At 41.1% G+C, this 27,385-nt stretch overlaps 1 protein-coding gene across 1 annotated transcript in view; it reads left to right on the forward strand.

Moving 5' to 3' along the window:
* The window catches only part of L3MBTL4 (L3MBTL histone methyl-lysine binding protein 4), a 547,866-nt gene that overhangs the window by 159,991 nt on the left and 360,490 nt on the right, over positions 1-27,385 (forward strand). The window contains 2 exon segments of the mRNA XM_010587124.3: positions 6,806-6,850; positions 6,853-6,928. Coding sequence (XP_010585426.1) covers positions 6,806-6,850; positions 6,853-6,928 — 121 coding nt within the window.

Consider the following 27,385-nt stretch of genomic DNA (forward strand, 5'->3'; position numbering starts at 1 on the left):
TTCTGGTAGTTCCCTGTCCATGTACTGCTGCAGCTGCTTTTGAATGATATTCAGCAAAATTTTGCTTGCATGTGATATTAATGATATTGTTTGATAATTTCTGCATTTGGTTAGATAACCTTTCTTGGGAATAGGCATAAATATGGATCTTTTCCAGTCGATTGGCCTGGTAACTGTCTTTCAAATTTCTTGATGTAGATGGGTGAGCACTTCCAGCACTGCATCCATTTGTTGAAACATCTCAATTGGTATTCCATCATGATGGAGTAGGTAGGCAGCTTCAAAAGCTTCAAATGCCTGTCCCTTCATGGAAGCATCAAAAAACAAACAGGAACAGTAAGAACCAACTTTATCAGAACTCTGGAATGAAGTGAATGCTGAATCAAGAAAAAGGCACCTTTAAAATGGAAGGAAAGCTTTGTGGTATTTTTACTTCCCCATGTCCCCCCCCCCCCCCGCCCCGGCTTGGTGGCAGTCTTGAAAATGGCAGCTTGCATTCTTAGTGTGGTGCCCTTGTCCCTTGTTCTGGAGGGAGAAGAGCAGATCTTATTTACAAATTACTGTTTTTGACTCTTCTAACCTGTCTGGGGGTAACTGAAGGACTTACACAAGGTACTGTTTTCTGTTTTGCCTAACTCAGAACTCACCCAGGATACAAAAGTAGTGAACATTCCTTAAAAAGGTGAACAAAAGCCCACAGCCACCTGTGGAAAAAGATTTGAATTCAGATATACACTAGACAGCCAACAGATTGGGAGGAAGAGCTGGGACAGAGTTGTTGGTTTTTTGTTTGTTTTTGTAATTAAGGCATTCCGAAGTGCCATGTATACTGGGAATTTAGAAAACCATATGCATGCCCATGGCAGGATGCATGCTCAAAGAAGACTAGAGAGGACCTTAAGCTTTCACCTTTGGGTGATGTCTGTGTAAGCAGGAAATAAAGGTTAAGGCAGAGTTGTAAGTGACTGGGCTAAGGGTTGAAGAAGTGCTTCATTACAGAGCCAACCAACGAAGACTGTGGAGGTGGATTTTTTTTTTGGGGGGGGGTGCGGGTTTTGGGGAATGTTAGTTTTTACTCCAGACATTAGAGGATATCTCTGTAAAAACTTTAGCTGAACACAAAGTAAAGGAACAGACTTCAGTGACCACAAATGATAAGGAATGCACTCTTTGCAAAATAGTTTGGAAAAGTTATTAAACAAACAGGTGACAACAGCCTTTAAAAATTAAGAACAGAAGGCACTAGGAAAGGGGGAGAATGTGATTTTCAGAGTAACCACATTAAAAAAAACCCAGTGCCATCGAGTCAAATGGGTAACCACATTATAATATTAAAATGTCCAGTTTTCAATCAGAAAATCACAAAGTGTACAAAGAAACCAGAAAATAAGGCCCATCTAAACAAGTAAAATATATTGTCAGAAACAAATCCTGAGGAAGCCAAGACATTGGAATTACTAGACAAAGATGTTAAATCAACTGTTTTAAATACTTAAGAACCAAAGGAAATCATGGACGAAGCACTAAGGAAATCGGGACAGGAAAACAATGTATGAATAACAATAACATGAGAATATCAGTAAAAACACAGATTATAACAAAGACACAAAAAGAAATTATGGAACAGAAAAGTATAACCACAGAAATGACAAATTCACTAGAGTTGCTCAACAGTGGATTTGAGTAAGCAGAAAAAAATTCAGCAAACTCAAAGGTAAGAAAATTATAATTACCTGGTCTGGAAAGCAGAAAAAAGAATGAAGAAAAGTAAACAGAACCTAAGGGACCTATGAGGTACCAGGAAGCAGACCAACAAATACGTAATGGTTTTCCCAGAAAGAGAAGAGAGACTAAGTGGTGGAAAGAGTATTTATAGAAATACTTGCTGAAATGTTCCCAAATTTGATGAAAGATGTAAATCTACACGTTAAAAAAGCTCAGTGAACTCCAAGCAGGATAAACTTAAAAGAGTTCCACACAGAGGCACATTATAAGCAAACTTCCAAATACCAAAGACAAATAAAGAATCATGACAGCATCAAGAGAGAAGTGAGTTATCACAAATAAGGAATTCTCATTAAGAGCCATTTCTCATCAGAAATGGTGGAGGCCAGAAGGCAGTGGAATGGCATTTTTAAAGTTTTGAGAGAAAAATTAGGTGTCAACTAAAAATTCTTTGTGTATAAAAGCTAGCCTTCAAAAATGAGGGTAAAAGTAAGACATTTCTAGATATTAATAAGCTTAGAGAATCTATTATCAGTAGATCCACCCTACAAGAAATGCTAAAGAGATCACTTCAGTTTGAATGAAAGGACACTGGAGTGTAACATGAAGCTGAATGAAGAAATGAAGGTCACCAATAAAAGTAACTACCTAGATAAACATAAAAGCTGTATTTTTTGTTTAAAATGCCACTTTTTATTTCCTACATGATTAAAAAGATGAATACATAAAATGTAATTATAAACTATGTCATTAGACATACAATGTATAAAGATGTAATTTATGACAATATGGGAGGGGTGGTATTGACAGCAATAATATATGTTGTCAGTTGTTTAAGTCAATGGAGGGGGTGTGTAGTGTAGGTAGCCCCTGACTGGATGTATTCTTTGAGTTACAAAGATCAGCACTTGTGACCATCCACGTTTTTCTTTGTACATCTTATCATGTACTACATAGTGTTGCAGCAAGTAACTTGCGTGATCTCATCATTCTCGAATGTTCACTCGCAGATGTTCGATTTTGTGATTACTGTTCAAAATATGCTGTGTAGATTTAGTTTTCTAAAGTAAGTCGGGGGCTTCAGTTGCTTGAAAACATGGACCAAATGCTGATCACTTTGCTAAAGTCAATAGGTAGATTCGGGAAACAGTGAGATGTGAGCACGAAATATAGGAAGAAAGAAAAGAAAAGAACCATACAGACAACTCTAATTTTCTGACTAGAAATGCTGTCCCCATTACCAGGGATAATCCAGATAATCCAGAACCTTCCACAAGTAGAGTTACTACCACAACTGACAAAACAGCAACATTTTCCAACTTTTCTTCATTATCAGAGTAAATTTTTATGATTTCTGTATTTTTTTTTTTTACATATGTATGTGTTACAGATTGAATTATGTCCCCCCAAAATGTGTGTCAATTTGGCTAGGACGTGATTCCTAGTATTGTATGATTGTCCGTCATTTTGTCATCTGATGCGATTTTCCTATGTGTTGTAAGTCCTACCTCTATGATGTTAATGAGGCAGAATTAGAGGCAGTTATGTTAATGAGGCAGGACACAATCTACAAGATTGGGTTGTGTCTTAAGTCACTGTCTTATGAGATATAAAATAGAAAAATGAGCAGAGAGACAGGGGACCTCATACCACCAAGAACCAAGAGCCAGGAGAATAGCATGTCTTGTGGACCCTGCTCTGAGAAGCTCCTCGACTAGGGAAGATTGATGACAGGGACCTTCTCCAAGAGCCAACAGAGAGAGAAAACCTTGCCCTGGAACTAGGACCCTGAATTTGGACTTCTAGGCTACTGGACTGAGACAATAAAATCTCTGTTTCTTAAAGCCATCCACTTGTGGTATTTCTGTTATAGCTGCGCTAGATAATTAAGACAGTGTGTATATGAACAGATATATGCACACCCATGTTTACTGCAGCACTGTTTACAATAGGAAAAAGATGGAGGCAACCAAGGTGCCCATCAGCAGATGAATGGATAAATAAATTATGGTATATTCACACAATGGAATACTGCGTTATCTTATGTCTTTCTGTATTTCATTTATGTTTCTCTAAATGGAATTGTTTGTATTTGTTTTGTTTTCCAATTAATTGTTGTCAGTATATAGAAATACAATTGATTATTTTATATTGATCTTGAATCCTGCAACCTTGCTAAATTCTGTCATTATTGGTTTTAATTTTTTTTTAGGATTTTCTACACGACAATCGTGTCATCTGAGAATAAGGACAGTTTTATCTCTTCTTTCTGACTCAATGTGATACCATTGATTCAGTTTTCTTGTCTTTGCCCTGCTGTACAGCATTAACTAGAAGTGGTGAGAACAGATAACACTTTCTTCATTCCAATATATATCCTCATTTAGTATAGTGTTAACTATAGGAGATTCACAGGTGTTCTTTATGCAGTTGAGGGAGTTTCTATTTCTAGTTTGCTGACAGTGTTTATCACTGAGTATTGAACTTATTAAGCCACTTTTTCTGTATCCATAGAGATCATCGTATGATTTTTCTGTGTTCTTTTATGTAATGAATTGGTTACAATTAGAGTGTTAAACTAGCCTTGCATGTTTTCTTAGGTTTTCTATTTTTTGGTGCTCTTTATTCATTCCTCTAGATCTCACTTTCCATGTGATATCACTTAATTTCAATTTGAAGAACTTTATTTAGTATTTATAGTAGTGCAATCACTATGTGCCTATCTGTTTGTTGTACTGTGGTGACTTGTGTGTTGCTATGATGCTGGAAGCAATGCCACCTATATTTCAAATACCAGCGGGGTCATCCATGGCGAATGGGTTTCAGTGGAGCTTCCAGACAAAGACAGACTAGGAAGAAGGAACTGGCAGTTTACTTCTGAAAAAAACTGGCCTGTGAAAACCTCTCGAATAGCAGCAGAACGTTGTCTGATATAGTGCGGGAAGATGAGCCCCTCAGGTTGGAAGGCACTCAAAACATGACTGAGGAAGAGCTGCCTCCTCAAAGTACAGTTGACCTTAATGATATGGATGGAGCCAAGCTTTCTGGCCCTTCACTGAGGTCTTGTAAATAACCCCACATAGACTTTGGCTCACCCCTGTTGCAACACCCCCTTCTCCTGTACCTTGCCCTCTAATTTCCAGCAGCTTTGGCAACTCCAAACTGTACGTTGTGTCTCTTCAGCACAGCGTGACTGCTCTGTTTATGGTTCTCCTACCTCTGCTGCAATCAGGGAATTTTCTCCAGGTCAGCATTAAAGCTGACTCTCGGGTTCACCTGGGTGTTCATCTTCCTTTACGTAGAGATTGCGTTTCTGTGCTGCCTGTTGTTTCATGTCTATAAACAGTCACTTCATGTATTTTGTCCAGTTTTCTAATATTAAAGTGAGAGGGCACTTACACTTAGGCCAGAAGCCGAAGTCTGGTAGAAATATTATGAGACCTATTGCTAAGATCAGAAACCCTGGTGGTGTAGTGGTTAAGACCTACGGCTGCTTAACCATAAAGATACACAGTTAGAATCCACCAGCGGCTCCTTGGAAACCAGTGGAGCAGTTCTGCTCTGTCCTATAGGGTTGCCATGAGTTGGAATTGACTCAATGGCAATGGGTTTGGTTTGGGTTTTTTGTTGTTGTTGTTGTTATTTTTGCTAAGATCACTGGTTCTCAAAGCTTATCTTGCATCAGATTCGTTTGGAGGTTTTGTTAAAACAAATTGTTAGGTCCCACCCCTTAAGGTTTCTGATTCTGTAGGATTGTATTGTGACCAAAAATGTTGCATTTTTACACATGACCAAGTGATGCTGCTGCTGCTGTTCCAGTGATCACACTTTGAGAACCACTTGTTTAAAAAATGGATCTTGAGAAAAAAATTAAGACTTTATTTAGGACTCAATGCATACACATTTCCTTTTTTGTGTGCCACATGTCCTACATAATATCTTTGTGTTTTAGTTGTTTTATTATAGTTCTAGTTATCTTGCTCTTTTTATTCAAAGTGTAATATTTAAAAGTTATGAGGTTTTTGGTTTGTTTTTTTGTTTTTTTTGCATTGAAAAGGATAGTCTCCGTTTGTCAGGAACAGAAAATAGGTAGGAGAGTAAGTAGAGTTACATAGTAATGAACTCTTATCATCCTTATTTTTTATTCTGTACAAATTGTCGCTTCCATCCAGATGTGAAACTCTTGGGACATGGAGAGGAAAGATTAAAATTTGATAATATATTTCAGAAGTAAATATTTGACTTTTGTTTCAGAAATTGGGCTATATTTTTATTATCCCCAGAGCTGGTCATAAATGTGTATGTCATGTATATTTGTGTGCCTTGGAAGTAAGATACAAAATAGTGCTAAATTAGGTTTGTTTTGATCTCTTACCAGTAAAGTGTCCGGAACTTGGGCTCTGTCTCTTCTTGGAATGTTCCCAATAGTTTACACTTTGCCCTTTAATAGCTATTACAGTCCTTCTGCCCCAGTAGCATATCTTGTCCATCCTGTTTGTCTTCGTTGTTCCAGTGGGCCCGCCTAAATCAGTTGACCTTTGCAAAGATTTGGGAATGTCTTACTTCTTCACACTCCAATCCATGGTCTTCCCATCAGTGTAAGGCTTGTACTGATGTCAATTTGGTGGCTCTTCTCAATGATGCTGCTGACATGGTTCTTGCAGTGACCTCCCAGACAGTTGTCCAGGAGAGAAGTGTCATCTCAATAACATGACAGTGTTTTTCTTAATTGGGAAAATGGATTGCTCTTCCCCTTCAAATTCTAACAGATCCCTGGCAACATTTTTGTTTACTATACTAAGTTCTCTGAAAACATGGCCCAGTAGCCTTTGGTGGCTAGATTAGAAGGCTGGAGGCGCTCCTTGGAAACTCTATGGGGCAGTTCTACTCTGTCCTATAGGGTCGCTATGAGTCAGAATTGACTTGACGGCACTGGTTTTTATGATAGCACATTTTACAAACTGTTTCAGCTGTAATGCCTGGTTAATAAAGTTTCGACCTCACTTTCAGAGATGTGTTTGTATATATTTTGATGCAAGGATAGTGCAATACTAATTTATCAAAGTGTATGTTTTAACAGGTTCGTTTTGATGGCTGGGGCCATAAATATGACTACTGGATGGATGTGTAGACAGCCCTGACATTCACCCTGTTGGGTGGTGTGATGTCACAGGGCATCCGCTGGAAGTACCACATCATGAGTGTTGTGCTTTTGTGTTGCTTTTAAAATACTTTAGCTTGAATTCCAGCCTTCATGTTGCTTATATCTGAATGCTAAATATCAACTAAGTGAATTAATTAATCACCACTACAGCTACACTGAAAGCCAATTATTCACAATTAAGCCTCAAAAAGCATACTATGTATAAATGAAAAGTAATAATCATTAAGAAATTGTTTCAATAGTGTTGTCTGAAGGAATCTTTATTTTCTACGTTTACATAGTTTGGAAAATGACCCAGCAGGTCCAATTCCATCTAATCTTGGCCACCCGGCTTTTAGCTGAAGTCAATTTTGTTTTTTTAAATGCTCTATCTTAGTTAGGAAACCCTGGTGGCGTAGTGGTTAAGTGCTACGGCTCCTAACCTAAAGGTCGTCAGTTCAAATCCACCAGGCGCTCCTTGGAAACTCTATGGGGCAATTCTACTCTGTACTGTAGGGTCGCTATGAGTCGGAATCGACTCAATGGCAGTGGGTTTGGTTTTATGGGTATCTTAGTTAACTTTATTTTTTAGATTAGAGTACAAAAAGTTTTAGAAAAAAACAACTGTTTTGGATTTCAACAATTTCTTGAGGTTTTTAGTTGTTAAAAAAAAAACCTCCATTATTACTGGTATCTTCATTATTTCTGTCTTTCTAGATACTTAAAGAGGAAATTAACCATTCTTCAAGTTCTAATGAAAAGCTTGAACTTCTTATCCTTTTGTCTGCATGATCCTTCTCATCTAGGTAGTCTGACATGATGAACAACTAGTTCTCGACACATGTGCAAGCATTCTTCAGTCTTAGGTTTGATTTTTTCCCCTCACTGCTTCTCTTGCCCTCCCTTGGCTTCTTGTGATAAAGCTCATGTTACTCTGTTAGTTGGGATGGCTTACATTGAGCCAGCCTGATGCTTGAAACATAGACCTGAAAGGACAAGCTGTATCTTTGAAAGAATCCATAATTTCTTGTAGAAGTAGGAATAAACCCTGACTTATTTTTTAATACTTACTGTATTTTTATGCAAATAATGCGTGCCTTCCTCATTTGTTTGCCACCCATGCCTTCCTGCTGTGAGGTATTTTCATAAGCACTGCTGTGCCAATTTTTTTTTTTTAACATGTTGTGTAACTTTCTCAAGTAGGAAAGATTCCGACCAAAGTCTTTATATGTAAATTCCATATTTTAGGTATAGACACAGCTCTCTTTACCCTTACCTTACCTTGCTTGCCCCTTTGCCAAGCTGCCTACCTGGCTTCTCTACCTAAATGTCTTATAAGTATCTCGACATTTATGTATCAAACCTGAATTCCATCCCAAGCCAGACCTGCTCTTCATACGCTTATTCCCATTTTTCTCCTAAATTCCTGCTTCTTACTGCAAAATCACTTCAGACTCCCCCCCTTATTGCCCCTTTCTTGTCCTGCACATCCAATAAGTCAGAGAGACCTGATGATTCTCTTTCTTAATTTCTCTAGAATCCGTCTCCCCCTCCATGTCATTGCTTTACTTAGGGTCCTAATTATAGTTACAAATGATTCTCAGCATATGAACTCCAGCTTGCTAGTGAGTGACACAGGCATTCCCAGTGAGCCTAGAGTGCATCCAAAAATGCAGATTCTAGAGGTAGTGTAGCCTAGTGGTTAAAAGTATGAAATCTAGAGTCAGAATGCTTGGGTTTGAATCTTGCTTTTACTTAGCTGTGTGACTCAATGTTCCTCAGTTTCCTCATCTATAAAATGGAGAAGAATATTTGTATCTATCTCATACATTTATTATAATGAAATGAGTTACAGGGATGCATAGTGTTTCAAAAACTGCTTGACTTACAGTATGTGCCCAGTTAATGTTAGCTGCCATTAATCAGGAAATGATATTGCATTCTATAGGTTTTCATTTTTACATGAAACTATGTTAAAATGGGTTACCAAATTTGAAATTGAGCTAAAATAAATATGTGACCAGAGTTTTCCAAATATTTCAATTCCGCTTTCTCTAAGAAGTTTGGCTTTTATGCATTTTAGGCAATATTACAAGATTCTTGGTTTGTATGCTCACACTCAGCTAATGGAAATCCTTACAATTTTGGGGAAAGGTAACTTGTAATTGTCTGTCTTCAATTGGTCAAGCTTTTCTGTAGCTGCTGTCCTTGCTTTTTTGTTATAAATTTCTGTTTGTTTAGATTAATCATTATTAATTTGGTTTGCTGTGGGTTGTTTGGTTAATACTACAGCTCATAATGATGCATATTTGCATCATTAGTATTTATGTGTTATTAATTTTTAAATATTTAGGCTACAACCACATGCTTGTAATGTGGTTCAGTCTGAACCATCCCCCTGCCTATTGTTAAAAAAAAAAAAGATACATACATAAAATTCTACTCCAGAATTAGTCCTGTGTTGTTTATCACAGAATTCTTTTTCCACTGTAATGTGGAAACAAAATGCCCAGTTGCACCAACACAACAAAGTTGGAGGATGTAGAGTTGCAGTAGCTGCCTGACTGTGCTTTCTTATTTCTTTCCTATAGTTTTTGTTCATTGCGTATAGTGTGTCAGCTCCGACTCAAGGTGACCTTACGTATAACAACAAAATTTGGTCCAGTCCTGTGCCATCATTACTGTGTTTGAGCCCGTTGTTTCAGCTGTTGTGTCAACGCTCTCACTGAAGGTTTCCCTCGTTTTCACTGACCCTCTACTTTGCCAAACATGATGTCCTTTTGTAGTAATTGGTCTTTCCTGATGAAGTGTCCAAAGTAAGCAAGCTGAGGTTTTAACCATCATTACTTCTAAGGAGCATTCTTGTTGTATTTCTCCTAAGACTAAGTTGTTCTTTTGGGAGTCCATAGTACATTCAGGATTCTTCACCAACATCACGATTCAAATGTGTCAACTCCTCTTCTGTCTTCCTTACCCATTGCCTAGATTCCTCATCATATGAGGCAACTGGAAAGACCGTGGTTTAGGTCAGGTGCGCTTTAGTCATCAAAGCAACATCTTTGCTTTCTAATACTTTAAAGAGATCTTTTGCAGCAGATTTGCCCAGTGTAATATGTCATTTGATTTCTTGACTGCTGCTTCTACGGACATTGATTGTTGATCCAAATAGAAGGAAATCATTGACAACTTCAGTTTTTTCCTCCATTTCCTGTAGTAGTCTGTGTAAAACCCAAATTTCACCACATTATCTCCATTCTTAAAGCTCTTCATTGGCACCAGTATCCTAGAGGCATCCCATTCCTTTGCATGTACACAAGACACTTCACAATCTGTTTGTTCACCTCCACACCTGAGTCTTCCATGATTTGTCACCGAGAACCCTATATTTACACAGTATGGAATTAGTCTCAGGGCCTTGAATGTTGGCCTCCTAAAGATTTTAAAGACAGCATACCACTTTCCTGTAGCTTCTCTCTATAACTTAGCTTCCTTTATAGAAAAACCCTACGCCTTGGATGTGTCAGTGCCCTGTCAGAAGAATTGGCAGGAACATTGGCTCTGAGTATGAACTGCATATACCATCTTGACTCTAGCCTCTATCTATGGGTAATATTTGTACAAACAATACATCCAATCATCTTTTATTGCTGAGTGCTATTTTAAGTCAAAGGACCAGTCTTACCTACTTATGTAATTCAATATCACTATAATGTCTAGTAACTTTGATAATCAGATAGATGTAATTACATTTTTGTAAGTAGAGCTATAAAACCAGAGAAACAGTATTTCATCATATATGAACAGATAAAGTCATCTGACCAATATTAATATTTAGGTATTTTTCAGATATTTTTCTATAGTTTTATCTATGTGATTCTACAGTTGCCTTCAATACTTTATTATATATAATATGATTGTTTTATTGATCAAACACTGCAAAGGCTACTAAAAGTTCAGGGCTTGGAAAAGTCTTGGAGATCATCTAATCTCCTCTGTCATTGTATGAAAGAGAAACCTGCCTTGAACTTTATTTTACAGATTTATTCTAGTGAATTTTACAAAAGATAATCACAGCAGATTGCCTACTAGTGGTATTCTGTGAAAATAAGAGCAAAGAAAATATAAAGAAGATAGTTTTTGATCTATAATTCTCACCTTGTTTTTCTTTATGAGTATTTTTCCTTTGATGCTTTTCCAGCATATGTGTAGCTTGATGTTGTAATAAATGCCTTGGAAACAAAGGAAGAAAAATGCACGTGTATACGCTTTTTGCCTCTCTCCAGTGAACTCCAATTTATGTACGCAATAGGATAAAAATGCAGAGCCACCTATGAACAAGTGAAAACCAAATGCACATTGGCCAACGTGGTCTTAAGGAGTGAGCAGGATGCCATGGAGTTCATCCAGCAAGGCCTATTGGTAGGGTTTTCTGAGGCAGATTCAGAAGAGCCCTGTGGGCCTGGAGGAGTGGAGCGACAGTGAGTCCTCGCAAGGAGATGGAAATGGCATGAGCGTAAGCAGCATTAGAAATTGTTGGTCCTCAGGCAAATTTTATTAAGTAAAATCTTATGCTTTTTGAAATGAGTGGCAATCCCATTAGTTTGTTTCTATTTTCCTAATGTCATTTAATCAATCACATTTATACTCATTGCAGGAATTGAGCCAAGATATGGGACATGCTGTAGCTCCAAGCTTCTGCAGAAATGCTTTTGTGGTATATTTCAGCCAAGACACTAATATTAAATCATTAAGCCCTAATATAAGGGCACTAATGGCTCAGTGGTAGAATCCTCACCTTCCATGCGGGAGATGCAGGTTCTGTTCCTGGCCAGTACAACTCAGGTGCAGCCACCACCTGTCTTTCAGTGGAGGCTTGCTTGTTATAATACCGGACAGCTTTCAGCGGAGCCTCCAGACTCAGACAGACTGGAAAGAAAGGCCTAGCAATGTACATTAAAAAATCAGCCAGTGAAAACCGTATGGATCACAACAGTCCAATTCCATTGTGATTAGGATTGCCATTGTTGCCGAACCCTAGGGTACATATTTGCTCTGAAGTGACAAAGAGCTGACATGCAGAGACAAGACCTAGTGGGGGTGTGGTGTGTCCCACGGGACGGCTCAGGCTCTCCAGGGATTGCTGTATGACGTGCCCCAGAGCCATCCCCTGTGCAGGTGGCCATCACATTAAATGAGGCTGGCCTCACCATCTCTGATACGAGCACCTTGCACCATAGACTTGATTGGAACAAAGCTGCTCTCTCAGCTTGGGTATGAAAACAAGTAGCACAAGAGAGATGGTTTTATTCGTCTTCTCAGAAAGTCCAGGCCAACCTAGAAAAAGTGAAACAGGCCGCTCAGCCATATCTTGAATAGTACCTGAGCCAATTTTTTTTTTCCTTCTTCTTTCTTCCTTCTCTTCTTTCCCTCCCCTAGCCCATCCTTGCCTCCAAGTAAGATCCTGATGTTAGCTCCCCAAATGGATAAGTGTTAACCAATGTTTCCTCTAGGACTGTAGAAAACAAGTGACATTGATCTAAGCCTGTCAAATTCCCCTAGCCCATCCCTGCCTCCAAGTAAGATCCTGATGTTAGCTCCCCAAATGGTGAAATGTTAACCAGTGTTTCCTCTAGGACTGTAGAAAATAAGTGATATTGATCTAAGCCTGTCAAATAAGATGAAGGGTGGCACTAGCCACCCCCTGAGCCGATGGGATAATGGCAGGAAAAAATCGACGTGTGTGAGATACAGCCACCCAAACCAAATAGAAGAAAGACAATGCGCATTCCAGAAGTCCCTAAAACTTATAGCCCCTTTTCCCGTAAAAACCGGAGCTGACCAGTAGTTCGGGGAGACAGATGACTTTAGGAGGAGATCATTCCCCTCTGTCTCCATATGTAACTGAACACCACTCAGGTTCTTGTCCTGTCTTATTAGTCAGTTGAAATAAGACAGACACTAATTGCAAGGGAAACAAAGTGCCAAGTTTATTGTCTGCGCATACAAGGAGTTCATAGGGTCTAGCAACCATAAGGCTACGTGCTCACAGTGTAAAGGGGCTGAGGAGCTTTTTGTTTCCTTTGGCGTTGGGGGTTGGGTTTGGTACCCGGAATCTTCTGCCCTTAGTCCTCCCATGCCCATATTTGGGGGTCTGGATATTAAATCATCTTCTGTAGGATGTGCATGTAGTGGGACCCCTTGCTTCTAAAATGGAATTGGGTGAAATCATGGGCTGGGAAATATCGTTCTTCTGGTGACAATCGGGTCCTGGAGTCGGTTGAAGGATGTGATTTCTTCAATCTGCGCGTGCTTCAAGGTGTAGCTCGGGCTAGTTCAGTGGATGGAGCTACTACCTGCTGTGACTTCCTGAAAAATGTTGCTCAGAAGAAGCTTGTGGTTAGCAAGACAAAGAAAGGGGGGAAGGGGTGTTGATTGGGGTTTTCAGTCCCTCTTCTAATATACCCAAAACCAAACCCAGTGCCGTCGAGTTGATTCTGACTCATAGCAACCCTACAGGACAGAGTAGAACTGCCCCGTACAGTTTCCAAGGAGCCCCTGGCAGATTTGAACTGCCAACCCTTTGGTTAGCAGCCATAGCACTTAACCACTACGCCACCAGGGTTTCCCCCCCTTTAATAGGTTCCTTTTAATCTTAAAAAAGGGGGGGATTGGGGTGGAGGTCTCATCTTCCATAACTTCTTCATGCTGAAAAGGGGTGAAGTTAGGGGCCTTCATGGAACCTCTGTACTGCGTCTTCTTGGGAGATGGGCTGGAATCCTTGACTGCTACCATTTGGAAATGTAACTTTTCAAGTCTGGAAGAAACAAACTTTATGAGACAAAAATACAAGGGCCAAATAGAAGAAGAGCGAGGATCATTCAGACTGGGGGGACTAGGGGCCAGTTGTGAAAACCACCCTCCCTTTAAGTTGCTGGTAATGCCAGGCAGATTGCTGGTGGATATGAGGGTGATTTGTAGCCTTTTTAACCAAGGTGCTTGTTCAAGAATGTGCTGAATATTGATCTCTACTTTGGCTGAGTTATTAATATATGTACAGCAGGCGGTATTAGCCATGGCACACACTCCTCCTTCTTTACTGAGAAGGAAGTCTAGCGCCATAGTGTTGTCAGTGCCCATGTTAGAAGGGAATCTAGGTATGGTTGTTGAAGCTTGATGGAAGTTCCTATTTCATTAGCAATGCTCCAGGGTGTAAGTGAGATTGGCAAGCATGAGCTCATGATTTAAAATGCCTGCCCAGGGCACTGCCAGGTTGAATGATTTTATTGCCCAAAAGATAGTGTTATCTAAAATCCTTCGTTTTGTCGGGGAGATTTTATCACTTCCTGATGCTGCTATTAAACATAGTTATGGGCAGTAGTATGTGGGCTAGTGCACACCGTCCATTTGTGAGGAAGGGGTTTAGACAATGGGTGGCTACAACTTGGAGGTCATCTCGCCTAAAACCAAAAAAAACCAAACCCAGTACCATCGAGTCGATTCCGACTCATAGCGATCGTCTCGCCTAGGGATATGCAATTGGGGAAGTGAGGATTGCCCATAAATGAAGATGTATCCAGGTGGGGCACATGTCTGATGACTATTTAGGGTGATGTTAGTTTGGTTATACCAGGAATCAGTACCTACACACCCTGGTAGGAGGCCTGGGGGTCTCCAAGTTCTTCTTAGCTGACATGCAGGCTCCCAGAGTTTCTGGAGGTTCTTATTAGCACAAGTCTGGGACAGCTGGGCCCAGTTTCTGGGATACTGAGGTACTAAGGCCCAAGGATGTGCCCCTCGTATTAAGTATTTACAAGGCATTGGTTTACAGTCATTTCTACAAACATTTCTACTGTGGTTAATACAAGCATGAGTTGTATTTGGGGAACATGATATAGAGTTCCGGTCTGACATCCGTTCCCAGGTTTTATCAGTAAAGGTGAAGGGGTCAGTAAGCTGGGAAAGTGTATGGTTCCAAATTAGGTTTTTAGTGATCTCACAAGTAGACTGGTTCCCCTGGGTGTAGTTATAAAAGTCAGTCACTTTAAAACACAGATATTGCTGTGGTATGTTAAGGAGGGTCACGATGAAAATTGGGGTAAGGGTATATATTGAGGCTCTCTCTCCTTGGACTACCTGGGGTGCATTTGACAAATTGGTTACAGGGACACTGGTAGGTAGGCCACGCCCCTCACTTTGGAGATGTTGATGTCAAACCCAACAACTTTTGAGATTGCCCCCAGTGGCGGCAGCCTAAGAAATTTGAATAACAGTATTTTCACCCCATGGGGAAAGTAGGGTTTTGAGTTGGGTATTAGAGGAGGCAGTAACAGGTCTCCCACTTTAGGCCAAGACAAAATTAAGGGTTAGGCTGAGCATCATACCCTTAAGAATAGTAGAGGCAGTTAAAAAGAAGTATTAAACAGGTTATATGGAAGGTTGATAGGGGTGTTTGAAATAGAGCGTCTCAGGCAAAAAACCTATTTTCACTTATCTCTTAAGGGTTATTTTTCTTGAACAGCCACCTGAGTGTTCTGCTTTCCAGGGAGTGTCACAGCAAACTGTTTTCTGTGTTGCTAGAAGTTCTGGTCTCAGCAACAGGTGGAGCCTTCTTTATCTAGGTGTAATGGACCCAAAGCCTCACTCCTTCTAGTTTTACAGAAGAGTGGGTGGTTAATAAAACAAGGTAGGGTCCCTCCCAATGCTTCCTGTAGGCCACGATCTGTCTCCCAGTGTTTAAGGAGAGCCCAGTCACCCGGTTGCAAAGGATGGAGAGGGATATCAGAAGGAAAGGACAGAGCTTTTTCAGAGTATTGAGTTATTGAGGAATGAGCTGCCTGCAAGGCTTGTAGGTAAGCTCGGATTGAGGCCTTTTGTTCTAAGTGAGGGTCCCAATCCTCCCGCCTTAGGAAGGGCCTCCCATATAACATTTAAAAAGGGCTTAATTTAAGCTGGCTTCTAGGAGCAACCCTTATCCTCAAGAGAGCCAGTGGCAGAGCCTTTACCCAAGGTAGGTGGGTTTCTTGACACAGTTTGGCAATAGTCTTTTTTTAAGGTGTGGTTCATCTTTTCTACTTTTCCTGAGGATTGGGGCAGCATGTAATTGCCATTTAACTCCCAATGCAGAGGAGATGGAGTGTGTCATTTCAGCCACAAAGGCCGGCCCATTGTCTGATTGGATGGAGGCCAGGAGCCCAAACCATGGGATCATTTGTTCTAACAAGGCCTTTGCCACTTCTGCAGCTTTCTCTGTCTTGCAGGGGCAAACTTCAACCCAATTTGTAAAGGTATCTACCAAGACTAGTACGTATCTCAGGGCTCCAGGGGCAGGGGGTATGACTGTAAAGTCTACCTGCCAGTCTTCTCCTGGCTATTGTCCTCTATATTGTGTTCCTTGAATGGGGAGTAGCCGTGTGTGTCGCGGGTTGTTCTGCGCACAAATTTCGCATCTGCAAACTATTTCTCGGATGACACAGGTCATTCGAGGTCCTGCCATTACGGGTCTAGCCCAGTTTTGAGTAGCTTCCACTCCCCAGTGGGTACCTTCCTGGAGAGTTTTGAGGATCATCCACAATTGTCCCTCAGGTATATATACCTTGCCCTCAAGATTTTTATATCAGTGTCCTTCTTTTTCAGTGAACCCCCACTCTTCCTTCCTTTTTCTGTCTTTGAGGGTATAAATGGGCTGAAGGTCCCTTAGGGGGTCCATGGGAATAAGGGGACATGCCTGGGGCAAGCTTACCTGTCATGCTGCTTGTTTGGCGGCTTGGTCAGCAAAGTTGTTACCCTGGGCCTCTGGAGATGTCCCCTTCTGGTGTCCAGGGCAATACACAACTGCTACTTCAGTGGGTAGGAGTACAGCCTCCAAGAGTCCTTGTATTTGTTGTCCATGTTTAATTTCTTTCTTGTTAGCTGTTAACATTCCCCTCTCTCGCCAGATGGTGCTGTGGGCATGTACCACAGAGAAGGCATAACGTGAGTCAGTCCAAATTGTGACCCTCTTACCTGTGGCCAAGTGGAGGGCCCTGGTTAAGGCTGTTATTTCTGCCTTTTGAGCCAGTGTCTCAATGGGTAGGGGTTTGGTTTTGATCACCTCTGGAGTGGGTTTGATGGTGACAACTGCATACCTAGCATGTCGCATACCCTCTTTTACAAAGTTGCTGCCATCGGTGAACAGCTCTAGGTCTGGAGCCTCTGGGGGCTGGTCTCACAGCTCTGGACGACTCGAGAAGACCTCTTCTATTGTCTCGACACAATCGCGTTGTTGGTTCCTGTCCAGTGATGGTGTGGGGAGGAGGGTGGCAGGGTTCAAGGTGGCATACCTTCAGGGTGATCAAGGAGTTGTCCAGTAAAATGGCCTGGTACATTCCCATCCTATTGGTAGTTAACCAGAGTCCACCCTTTTGTTCTAGCAGAGTCAAAAGTGCATGAGGGGTGTTTACTACCATGAGCTGTTGCATAGTCAATTTTTCAGCTTCCAGGATTAGATCACAAGTGGTTGCCGCTGCCCTAAGGCAGGCAGGCCGGCCCTGGACTACAGAGTCTATCTGTTTTGAAAAATATCCTACCAGTCTCTTCAGGGGCCCCAGCATTTGTGTGAGGCCCCAAGAGCAACTCCTTGTCTATCATGTACATAGAGCTCGAAAGGCTTGGTCAGATTTGGGAGGCTGAGGGCGGGGGCCCTCATGAGGTAGGCTTTTAGTTCTTGAAATGCCTGTTGGCACTGGTTTGTCCATATAAAAGGATCACTATCTGCTCTCTTTGTGGCCTCGTATAGGGGTTTTGCAATGAGTCCAAAGTTAGGTATCCAAATTCGGCAGAACCCTGCCATCCCCAAAAACCCTCGGAGTTGCCGCTTTGTTGAGGGGACCTGAGTTTGGCAAATCACCTCTTTACAGGCTGAGAGGATAGTTCTTTGTACCTCCGTAAGGGAGAAGCCTAGGTATTGGACCTCTTGGCGGGTAATCTGGGTCTTTTCTTTTGAGACTTTGTAGCCTAAGGCTGCCAGGTGATTCAGGGTTTTAATTGTATTTTTGTCTGAGGCCTCTTTATTGGTGCTGGCAATCAGTGGGTCATCAACATATTGAAGAAGGACCTCCTCCTCTATAACTTTTGGAGATCTCTCCCTAGGATTTCCCCAAAAATAGTGGGGCTGTTTTTGAACCCTTGGGGCAGCACTGTCCAACGATACTGAGATCTTTGCCCACTTTTGTTCTCCCACTCAAAAGCAAAGATTTCTTGAGAATATCTTTCAAGGGGGATGCAGTAGAAGGCATCTTTTAGATCTAAAACGGTGAACCATCTGCTGTCTCCCGGGAATGCAGATAATAAGGTATATGGGCTGGGGACCACAGGGTATATGTCACTTATGATCTGGTTGAGGGCTCTCAGATCTTCTACAAACCGATACTCTCCAGTTGGTTTCTTCACCGGGAGGATCGGGGTGTTGTAGGGAGATTGCCAAAGCTGGATCAATCCATGCTTCAGGAACTTGCCTACCACCTCCTGGAGTCTGTCTTTTGCTTCTTTCCTGATGGGATACTGTTGCAGGCAGGGATGGGAGCCCCTTCTTTGAGCCAGATTCTAACAGGTTGGGCAGAGACTGCCCGTCCTGGGAGTCTGTTAGCCCACACACAGGGGTCTACCAGCCCTTCCCAGTCTTTTTCTGGGGAGAAGTTCTCACCATAGGGCCTTCAGGTATTAGTGAGGAATGCCTGTAAGGCCATGCTTGTTCTGGGGGTACGCTTACCTCAAGTGCTGGTGAAGCGAACGTGACCTGGGCCTGTAATTTGGTTAGGATGTCTCTCCCAAGCAGGGGGATAGAGAATTCTGGGATATACAGGAAGCAATGCACCAATTGGTGGGCCCCTGCTTTGCAGGTCAGGGGTTTCAAGAAATTCCATTTTTCTGGTCATCCTGTAACTCTTATATGTTGAGTTTTTTTTTAGATAGAGGGTCCAGGGCTTGGTTCAAGACTGAGTGTGTAGCCCCAGTGTCCAGTAAGAACTCAACTTTTTCTGGCCCCACATGCACAGTTACCCAGGGTCCTTTGGGGGAGATTTTAACTGACCCCTTAAGGGGATCAATTGTATTCCCTGAGCCCCACCACTGTGAACTTGGGTCTTGACTCACCACCTGGCATTCCCTCTTCACATTCCCTTCATACCTTCTTCTCCAGGGGCATCCTTATTGCCAGTGGCCCTCCTGTTTGCAATATGTGCACTGGTTTGGGCCCAAAGCGGGGCGGCCTCTCGGCTCCCTGGGCTTCTCTGAGTGGTCTCTTGGCTCTCTCTCTTGGCGTTGGGGAACTTGGGTCTGGCCTGTAGGTGCTGGTTGCGTCAGGGCCGCTGCCAGGAGGGTGGCCTGTCGTCTCATTTTTCTGTCTTCTTTTTGTTAAGTGTCCTGGTCCCTGTTGTTAAAAACTCGAAAAGCAATTCCTACCAACTGAGATATTGGCATACCCGGCCCCCCTTCTATGTTTTGGAGCTTTTTCTTGATGTCCGGAGTGCTCTGTCCGATGAAGATCACGTTAATCCATCCGCTGCTTCTCTTGTGCTTCTGGATTCAGGTCCGTGTGTTGTCGGAAGGCCTGAAAGATCCTTTCAAGAAACTCAGAAGGATTTTCTTTAGGTTTTTGTACTACTTCATATATTTTAGAGAGGTTTTTTTTTATTTTTGAGCCCCCTCTTTTAGACCTGTTAGTAGACAGTGTCGGTAGTGCCTCAGACTGTTCTGTCCTAGTTCCTGATTGGGATCCCAGTTGGGGTGCTGCCCTGGCATGGCTAAAGATGCTTCTTGTTTAACTGGGTCCCGTAGGTTCTCAGTATGTTCTCGCTCTACCTGTTGCCTAGCTTTTTCTAGTGTCATTCTCTTTTCTTCTGCCGTAAGGAGGGCCTCCATTAGAGCTTGGCAGTCTGCCCAGGTGGGCTGGTGGGTGTTCAAAATGGAGGAGAACATATGCATCTTTAGGGGGTCCTCTCTATAGGTGGGTAAATTGTTTTTCCAATTAAACAGGTTTGAGGTGGTAAAAGATACATGGATGAGAGTGTATCCCTGTGGTTGACCGTCTGCAGTGCTCCTGACTGGAGCCTGCCTTTTAATGGAAATTGGCCTTCACTGGTTGAGGATACAGGTGGCTCCTGGCTGAAAGACAGACCACTACAGGGTGGGAGTGGGAGGCTGTCCCTACTGCTGGGCTTGTTTCCCTTGGCCCACTTCTTCCTGTGGCCTGAACCCCACTCCCTGACATTCTAGCCCCTGGTCCTGGATCAGTGGGGGCCCTGTGGGGAATCTGAGGATAGAGGAGTTGATATGGGGGAGGGGCCGAGAACAGGATCCTCCTCCAATTGTGGGAGGACGGGGTGGGGTGGGTGCTGCTTTTCTTTAGGCTTTTGTCTTTCCACCTTTGGACCATAATTTTACACTGTTTTTGTAGACCCTTGTTACTATAGAGGCCCATAAAGATCTGTACATAGGGGATCTCATCCCACTTTTCTTCTCTTTTACAAAATAAATCTAGCTCTAAAATGGTGCTGTAAGCTATAGAACCCCCAATTGGCCATTCTTGTTGATTCCTTAATTGGTACTGGGGCCAAGCTACATTACAAAAGAAAATTAATTGCTTTTTCCTCGTTCTCTCAGATTTGAAAAAATTCCAATGCTTTAAGACACATCCTAAGAGGGAGTCACAAGGTATTGAACTTCTATTCCCCATTTAGATATTTACCACTACTAGATTTCTGTCTCTTGTATTTAATTAGGGGTCTGACACTACAGCCCCTAACCCAAATGAGGCTGGAATTTCTTTTTTTAAAAAAAAAAAAAGAAAAAAAACTTTAAGGCTATGGAGGGACTCTCAAGCTTGTCTTCTTGGGCTATTCCCAGACTGAGACCTACATCTACAACCCACAGCTAGAGTTGGTAATTCTTGGGATTACAGTCTTCCCAGGGGTGAAAAACCAGCCTTTTCCACATGGAGAGGAAATAAAAGACCGAGAGCAAAAAGAGAGGAGAGTGGATACTAGGATGAGAAAGGGGAGAAGAGTTTTCTGAAAAAATGCAGAAGGACTTAAACCCCTCTAGATCACCAACAGGGTGAGGGCCTCTTAATTAGGCAAGAGTGGGTCCCAGTGGGTCACAACCCCTATTTCCCTTGTTGTTATGGGGTCTGGTCTTAGGACTGTGCTTGGCCACCCTCTTCTTGCCTAATTCCCTGAGACCAGTGGAACAACCTGGTTGAGTGCGCTTACCTGAAGTTAGAGGCCTCTCCTGTCCAGTTTCTGTTCCCGAGCTGAGGTGGGGACCCGGCGGACTTCCTCCCAAGCTTGAATCGTGGTGGCCGTCCAAGACTCCTTGCCAATCAAATAAGATCGAGGCGCACCTTAAGGGGTATTGGGGGTCAGGATACCCACCACCCGGGTTTTGCAGTTGGCAGTCCTGGTGGAGTCTCCAGAATTTGTAACCAAATGCCACTCGGGTTCTTGTTCTGTCTTATTAGCCTATAGAAATAAGATGGACACTAAATGCAAGGGAAACAGAAAGTGGCAAGTTTATTGCCTGCGCATACAAGAAGCGAGTGGGGTCTAGCAACCATAAGGCCATGTGCTCAACATCTAAGAGGGCTGGGTAGCTTTTTGTTTACAATGGTGTCGGGGTTGGGTTTGGTACCTGGAACTTTCCACCCTTAGCCCTCCCATGCCCATATTTGGGGGTCTGGATATTAAATCATCTTCTGTAGGATGTGTATATAGTGAGACCCCTCGCTTCTAAAATGGAATCAGGTGAAATCACAGGCTGGGAAATATCATTCCTTCTGGTGGCAATCGGGTCTGGGGGTCAGGTGAAGGATGTGGTTTCTTCAATCTGCGCATGCTTCGAGGTGTAGCTGGGGCTAGTTCAGTGGATGGAGCCTCTACCTGCTGTGACTTCCTGAAAAATGTTGCTCAGAAGAAGCTTGTGGTTAGCAGGACAAAGAAAGGGGGGAAGGGTGTTGATTGGGGTTTTTACATATACTGGTATATGTAATGAAGTTTTTGCTACCCACCTCACCCTTGTGTCACGAATTGGCTGTTTGTGGCAGGCGGCTCTAACTCGTGAAATTGCGTGGCCCCTATGGGGTGCTCCAGCCGTTTGAGTCATGGTGGCAGGGCCTGGGCCTGATCTACAGTTCTCCTGCGAAGCGGCTGGTGGGAACTCTGTTTGTCCCCAGAGGCTGTCCCCAGAACTGGGCTTCCCTGCAGCACCACTGGTCCCCAACCGCACCAAAGAGATGGGTAAAGGGAAGACCTAACCAGGATTCTGAGGTGAGTCTGTGACCTTCTCCCTGTTGGACTCAGGGCCGGGGTGGTTAGGGCGGGCTAACGTGGCTCCTGGAACTGGACCTGGGCCCTTGGTTTCTAAGGCGAGTAGCCCCTTGGATAACTGTCCCCGTGAGTAGGATCGCTAGGAAGGACTCTTGGTGACTGTAGAGTTGGGCAGGCATATGAGTGTGTAGCGGCCGTCCGTTTTGTGTTTAGATGTTGTCTGTCTCTGGTTGGTGCACCCTGGATTTGGGGAGTGGATATAGACGTCTCTATCGGTTTAGATGGGGAGATTGAAGCCCCTCCATCTGACATGCGGGTAGGAGGTATCTGGAGGATTGAAGTGAAGATTCAGACATTCCGAGTAATGTGTTAGACCTCACTAAGATTATCCTCATTCCCCCTTTCCTTCCTGGCTTGTCTGGTCTGAGCGCTCTCTGTTTGTTCATCTTATGGGTAAATCTTATGTGTGACCGAGGTTGTCTGGGAGTTTGAGGCTGCCAAGATCACCTCTGTAACCTGGCTGGCTGTCTGGGAGGTTGAGACTGCAAAATTATCTCCGTTGCCTCTGTCTGTGTCTTATGTGTAATTTATGTGTGATGCATAAAAAATAATTGGCGAAAAAAAATTCAGGGTGAATTAAAACATACTTTTAGAGACTCCTGAAGGTTTATTGATTGGGCTGAAAAAAAAAAAAAAAAAAAGGAGAGCTGCTTGGGGAGAACAGATTTTCAGTCTAGACTGGGATTTGAATCACAATACAGAGAACACTCAGGGCAGAGTGTTAAGATTTAAAAGAAAAATGGCTCTCTCCCAGAGCTGAGAAAACTCTTGGCTACAGTGTGTGAGACACATAAATTACTATTAGACTAAAAGAAAAGCTGGTGGTATCAACAACCCATAAAAATAAAAAGCTAGGTTCTTAAAAAAAAAAAAATCTTAGGAACAGTTAATTGGACAGAATGAAAAATCAAGAGAACGTACTAGGAGGTTCACCCCTAGGGTTCAATCTTAAATATTGGAAATTCTGAAATTCATTTCTTACAGTCAATTAAAAAAAGCTTAGCTTCAAAAACTGAAAGAAGTACAGGGTGAAAAGTCTCTTGGCTAGTAAAACTGACCTGCCAAGTTTACTCTAACTGAGATAAGGAGAAAAAAAAGGGGGGGGCAGCTTTCCTAACTGCTGCGTTGCAGGCTAAAGACTATCCCCCAAAAGAACAAAGAAAAGGAGGGAGACAAAGGCCGCAGGAGCAGAGAAAGCCCAGCAGCCCTCTGGAAAGAGACCAGTGCAGGTGATGTAAAAAAAAAAAAAAAAAAATTATGTCTTAAAAGAGAAGTAACAGTTCTAGAACAGCAAAAGAGAAAGAAACTCTTATCTTTTGCCTTTCAAAATGCCTAGGTGCACTTAAACATATATAAATGAATTAGGATGACTCCCTCCAGTCCCGTTTGTTTTTCTCCAGTCCCCAGTCTTCCTAACTAAGAATTGATGGATTCATTTACAAAATTGCTAAAGAGCTTTGGTACTTACTGGGTAAATAACCTTTCAAAATGCCTTCATCAATTTAAACTTTTTTTTTTTTTTTAAATGAATCAGAATGACCTAATCTTGACTTCTACCTAGAGTTAAAAGGCAGGTAGGGCAGGGCAAGATTAGGCCTTCTCAGCCCCCAGCCCTAGTCTCCAGGGTGTTATAGCTCCAGGGAGCCTTTTAAAAGATTCCTTTCAACCAGGTAGAGACTCTTTTAAGACAAAAGATAAAGAAAATTGCTGTTTTACTATAGTTATCAGAAACTGGGTGGATCCCAATCATAAAAGAAAAAAAAAAAACTGTAAACAAGTTCTCTCTATTGTAAGAGAACTTTAAGAAGCCAAAAAGAAAAATATGTATGTGTGTATTTGGGTCTGCTAACAAGTGAGTTAATTTTTGCCATTTAAAGGGATATACCATAAGAGATATACAACAAAGAACGTTTAAGAGGTTTATTGAAAAAAAAAAGAAATTCACTTGATAATGGTCAAAAGTTTTATCTGTCTGACTAAAGTTTAATGGTTTAATTTATGATATTTTTAAGAGCTTTAATGTTAATGTTAAGAGCTTTAATTAGGTTTCTCACTGGTAAAATAACAATTTTCTTTGATTACTGCGTTAAAGAGTTAATCTCTTCTGTTTGTAATCTGCTTCAAAGACAAAGTTTCAGTCTGTCATTAGAATAAAGATTTCTGAGTCAGAAACCAAGGCATAATATGGCTTTAGGAAAAAGAAACAAAACAAAACAAAACTAAGGTTTTACTTTAAGATTTTTGGTTAAGTATTGTTTCTTGGTAACTTACGATAATCTGACAAGTTGGGAAGCCACAACATTTTTATAAAGAAAAAATGCTAAAAAGGTTTACTTAACGTGTTATAAATTACATAGAACATGTTATTAAAATCATGAGAAGTGCCTAATTCTTTCTATTTGGGTTAAAACTTATATGTTAGCATTTCCTCTTATGTTTTTGCCTAATATTAGACAACAAACATGTAATATTATGCCATAATATTATTATTTCTTTATTGCTCACCTGGTGGCAGATGTATTTATTTATTTTAATCTAGCGTCGTTAAAGCCAATGGTTTGACTGGAGAATTCACATCATTTACCTATGAAGTTATTTTTGTTACTATTCAGGTATTTTGAAACTTGATAATCTTGGTATATTCTTAATATGTATGATATTGTCTCAAGATTATTATGTTTTATATCTGAAGCTCTATACTTTTATCTAAAGTTTTTTTTTTCTTTTAACTGATTTTTGTTTGGCCTTTGTGTTGTGCTTGTAATTGATTTCTATCAGGTCTTTCACTATTAAAAATTGTGTTTATAAATTAATCATGACCATATTAAGTTTTGTCATCTGCACATGAGTTTTTACTTTACTGATTTCCTGAAAACATTTGACCAGAATATCTCAGCAAAAAAGATGGACTATTAGACTTATGAAAAAGACTGACTAGACTCAATCAAGATTTCCAGAACTCCTGTGCAAAAGTTGATGAGTTTGCAAACTGCAGTCGATCCAGAATCACTTAGAACAAAAATTAACTACGTAAGACTGAGTAAATGAAAAGATACTATGAGTTGCATGTAAAAATACTGTTGATGTTTTAAAGTCTTTGTTTCTAAAAATAAGAAATGCTTAACCATTTTCCTCCTGTTACCAGATTAGGTGGGCTTACACCCACCAGATTATGGTCTGTGCCCTGGAACAGTCAAGCCAATGAAACATACTCCAAGTTAGAAAGAGTGAGAACGTTTGTTGAAGAGATGTGTATATCACCTCGGACCCGGCACGGACACGAACTGTCTCTGTGGAGTCTCGGGGAACAATTTTACATTAGAGCTTGTGTGGGGTTTTATAGGGGTTAAAACTGTCTTTGTAGCCCACAGATGGCTGAAAGAGTTTTTCATTGCAGAACGGTGACGGGGACTCTGTCAGACTAAAGAGACAGAGGCCAGGAACATCGCTTTATCAGGCTAAAGACATAACAGACACTTGGGCTCTAATCTCCATGTGCGGGGTTCTAAGTTTCAGATAGGTAAAGCAAAACAAAGTTGTTTACATCAAATTAAAACAAAACAAAAAAAGCCATTAACAGAGGTATGTGAAAGAAAAGACAGAAAAAAGAAAAACTTGTGTTTATCATGGCGTTAGTTATGTCAACCTCTCGGTTGCCCCTTTTGGAAAAAAAAAAAAAAAGTACTAGAGAGTATTAGAGTCACACTCCTTTCTCCTAAATTATCTAACTAGTGAGTTTAAATATTACAACTCTTGAATTGGAAGTTCCTGTTAATAAATTTAACAAAGTTGTAAATATCGTACCAGAAAAGTGTCTGAAATTTGACCTATGATTTTACAAATGAAAATAACATTAGATTTCCTATTAGCTCTCTTGAGACAGTTTTGTGCCTTAATAAATAATTCTTGCTGTATTTATATTAATACACAAGCTGAGGTTTTGCCAAATATAGCTGCTGCTGAGGCACATGAAAAACAGTTACTGATGGTGCTTATGCATAAACACCTCATGAGATTTGTTTCCTTGGTTCAAAGACCTTAGAGTTATGGTTTTATTAGTTATTTCAGACGATTGGCCCAATATTATTGTTAGTGTTTCTATTCTATCTCCCGATTCGCTATATGGTGCCTGAGATCTTAAAAACCAGATAGTGCCCAATTACCATTTATTAAACATCTTTGATCAAAGATTCCATAACCAGATTATGATCCAAGAAGAAAACTATGAGACAGTTATATGTAATTCTCCTAGAATCCAGATTTCTGGCTTTCATGGAGGTTGGGGCAACCTTCATAGGTGTCCTTTTGAACCTCAAGCTTTAAAAAAAAAAAAAAAACTGATTCCTGAAGCCACTTTGAGTCAAACGGTTGTCCAGATAAACTAACAAGACCATTTTGCTCTGGGCATTGTATTTTTTTAAAAAAGAATTCAGTCTGTTTTGAAAAACTAACTCCGAAGATCAGAGTGGGAATTATGTTTAAGGTAAATCAATAATCGGTTTAGTCAGTCTTCAAAACAATGTTGTATGATGAAATACCTGTCTAATGTTTGTAATCAAACTCTCACCTTCTTGCTATACAAAGAATTACATATCTTAAAGAAACCAGGCTCTCACAAGAGAGAGACCTCGTGGCTCAGACTGCATTCTGTCTTAGGTTTCACTTCTGCTTCTAAATAAGTGACCCATGACTGTTAATAGGTAAACTAAGGAGGGGGAGCTTGCCCTTGAGAAGAAAACTTAGTATGTTTTAAGCAAATTAACAAGAAACCTCCAACAGGAGAAATCCATCCTGTATTATCTTGCTAATCATGTATTCTTTAATAGAAACTTGTTTGTCACATGTAAATTTTGTATACTTTCTGTTTTCTCTAGACAAACTTTGTGTGCTTTATAAATATGTTTTTGTGTGTTAGATCCAACTATACTCATTGAAATGATTCCTTTCTAACTAATAGTGAATTTATGTGGGCAACCTCTTATTTAGATTCCTGGCAAATGAGTGGGCAATGTACTTTGAGAACTTTAAGATTATCTTTAGATATTCATAGTAAATACTAGAAAGGTAATGTTAATTTGTTACCCTTTATAAAACGAGAGTCCATTGGTCCAACACTCAGGGTATGGTTGGTAACTTTAATTCCTACTTATGGTATATT

The sequence above is a fragment of the Loxodonta africana genome, chromosome 11 (genome assembly GCF_030014295.1).
Source record: "Loxodonta africana isolate mLoxAfr1 chromosome 11, mLoxAfr1.hap2, whole genome shotgun sequence".
Lineage (NCBI taxonomy): Eukaryota > Metazoa > Chordata > Mammalia > Proboscidea > Elephantidae > Loxodonta > Loxodonta africana.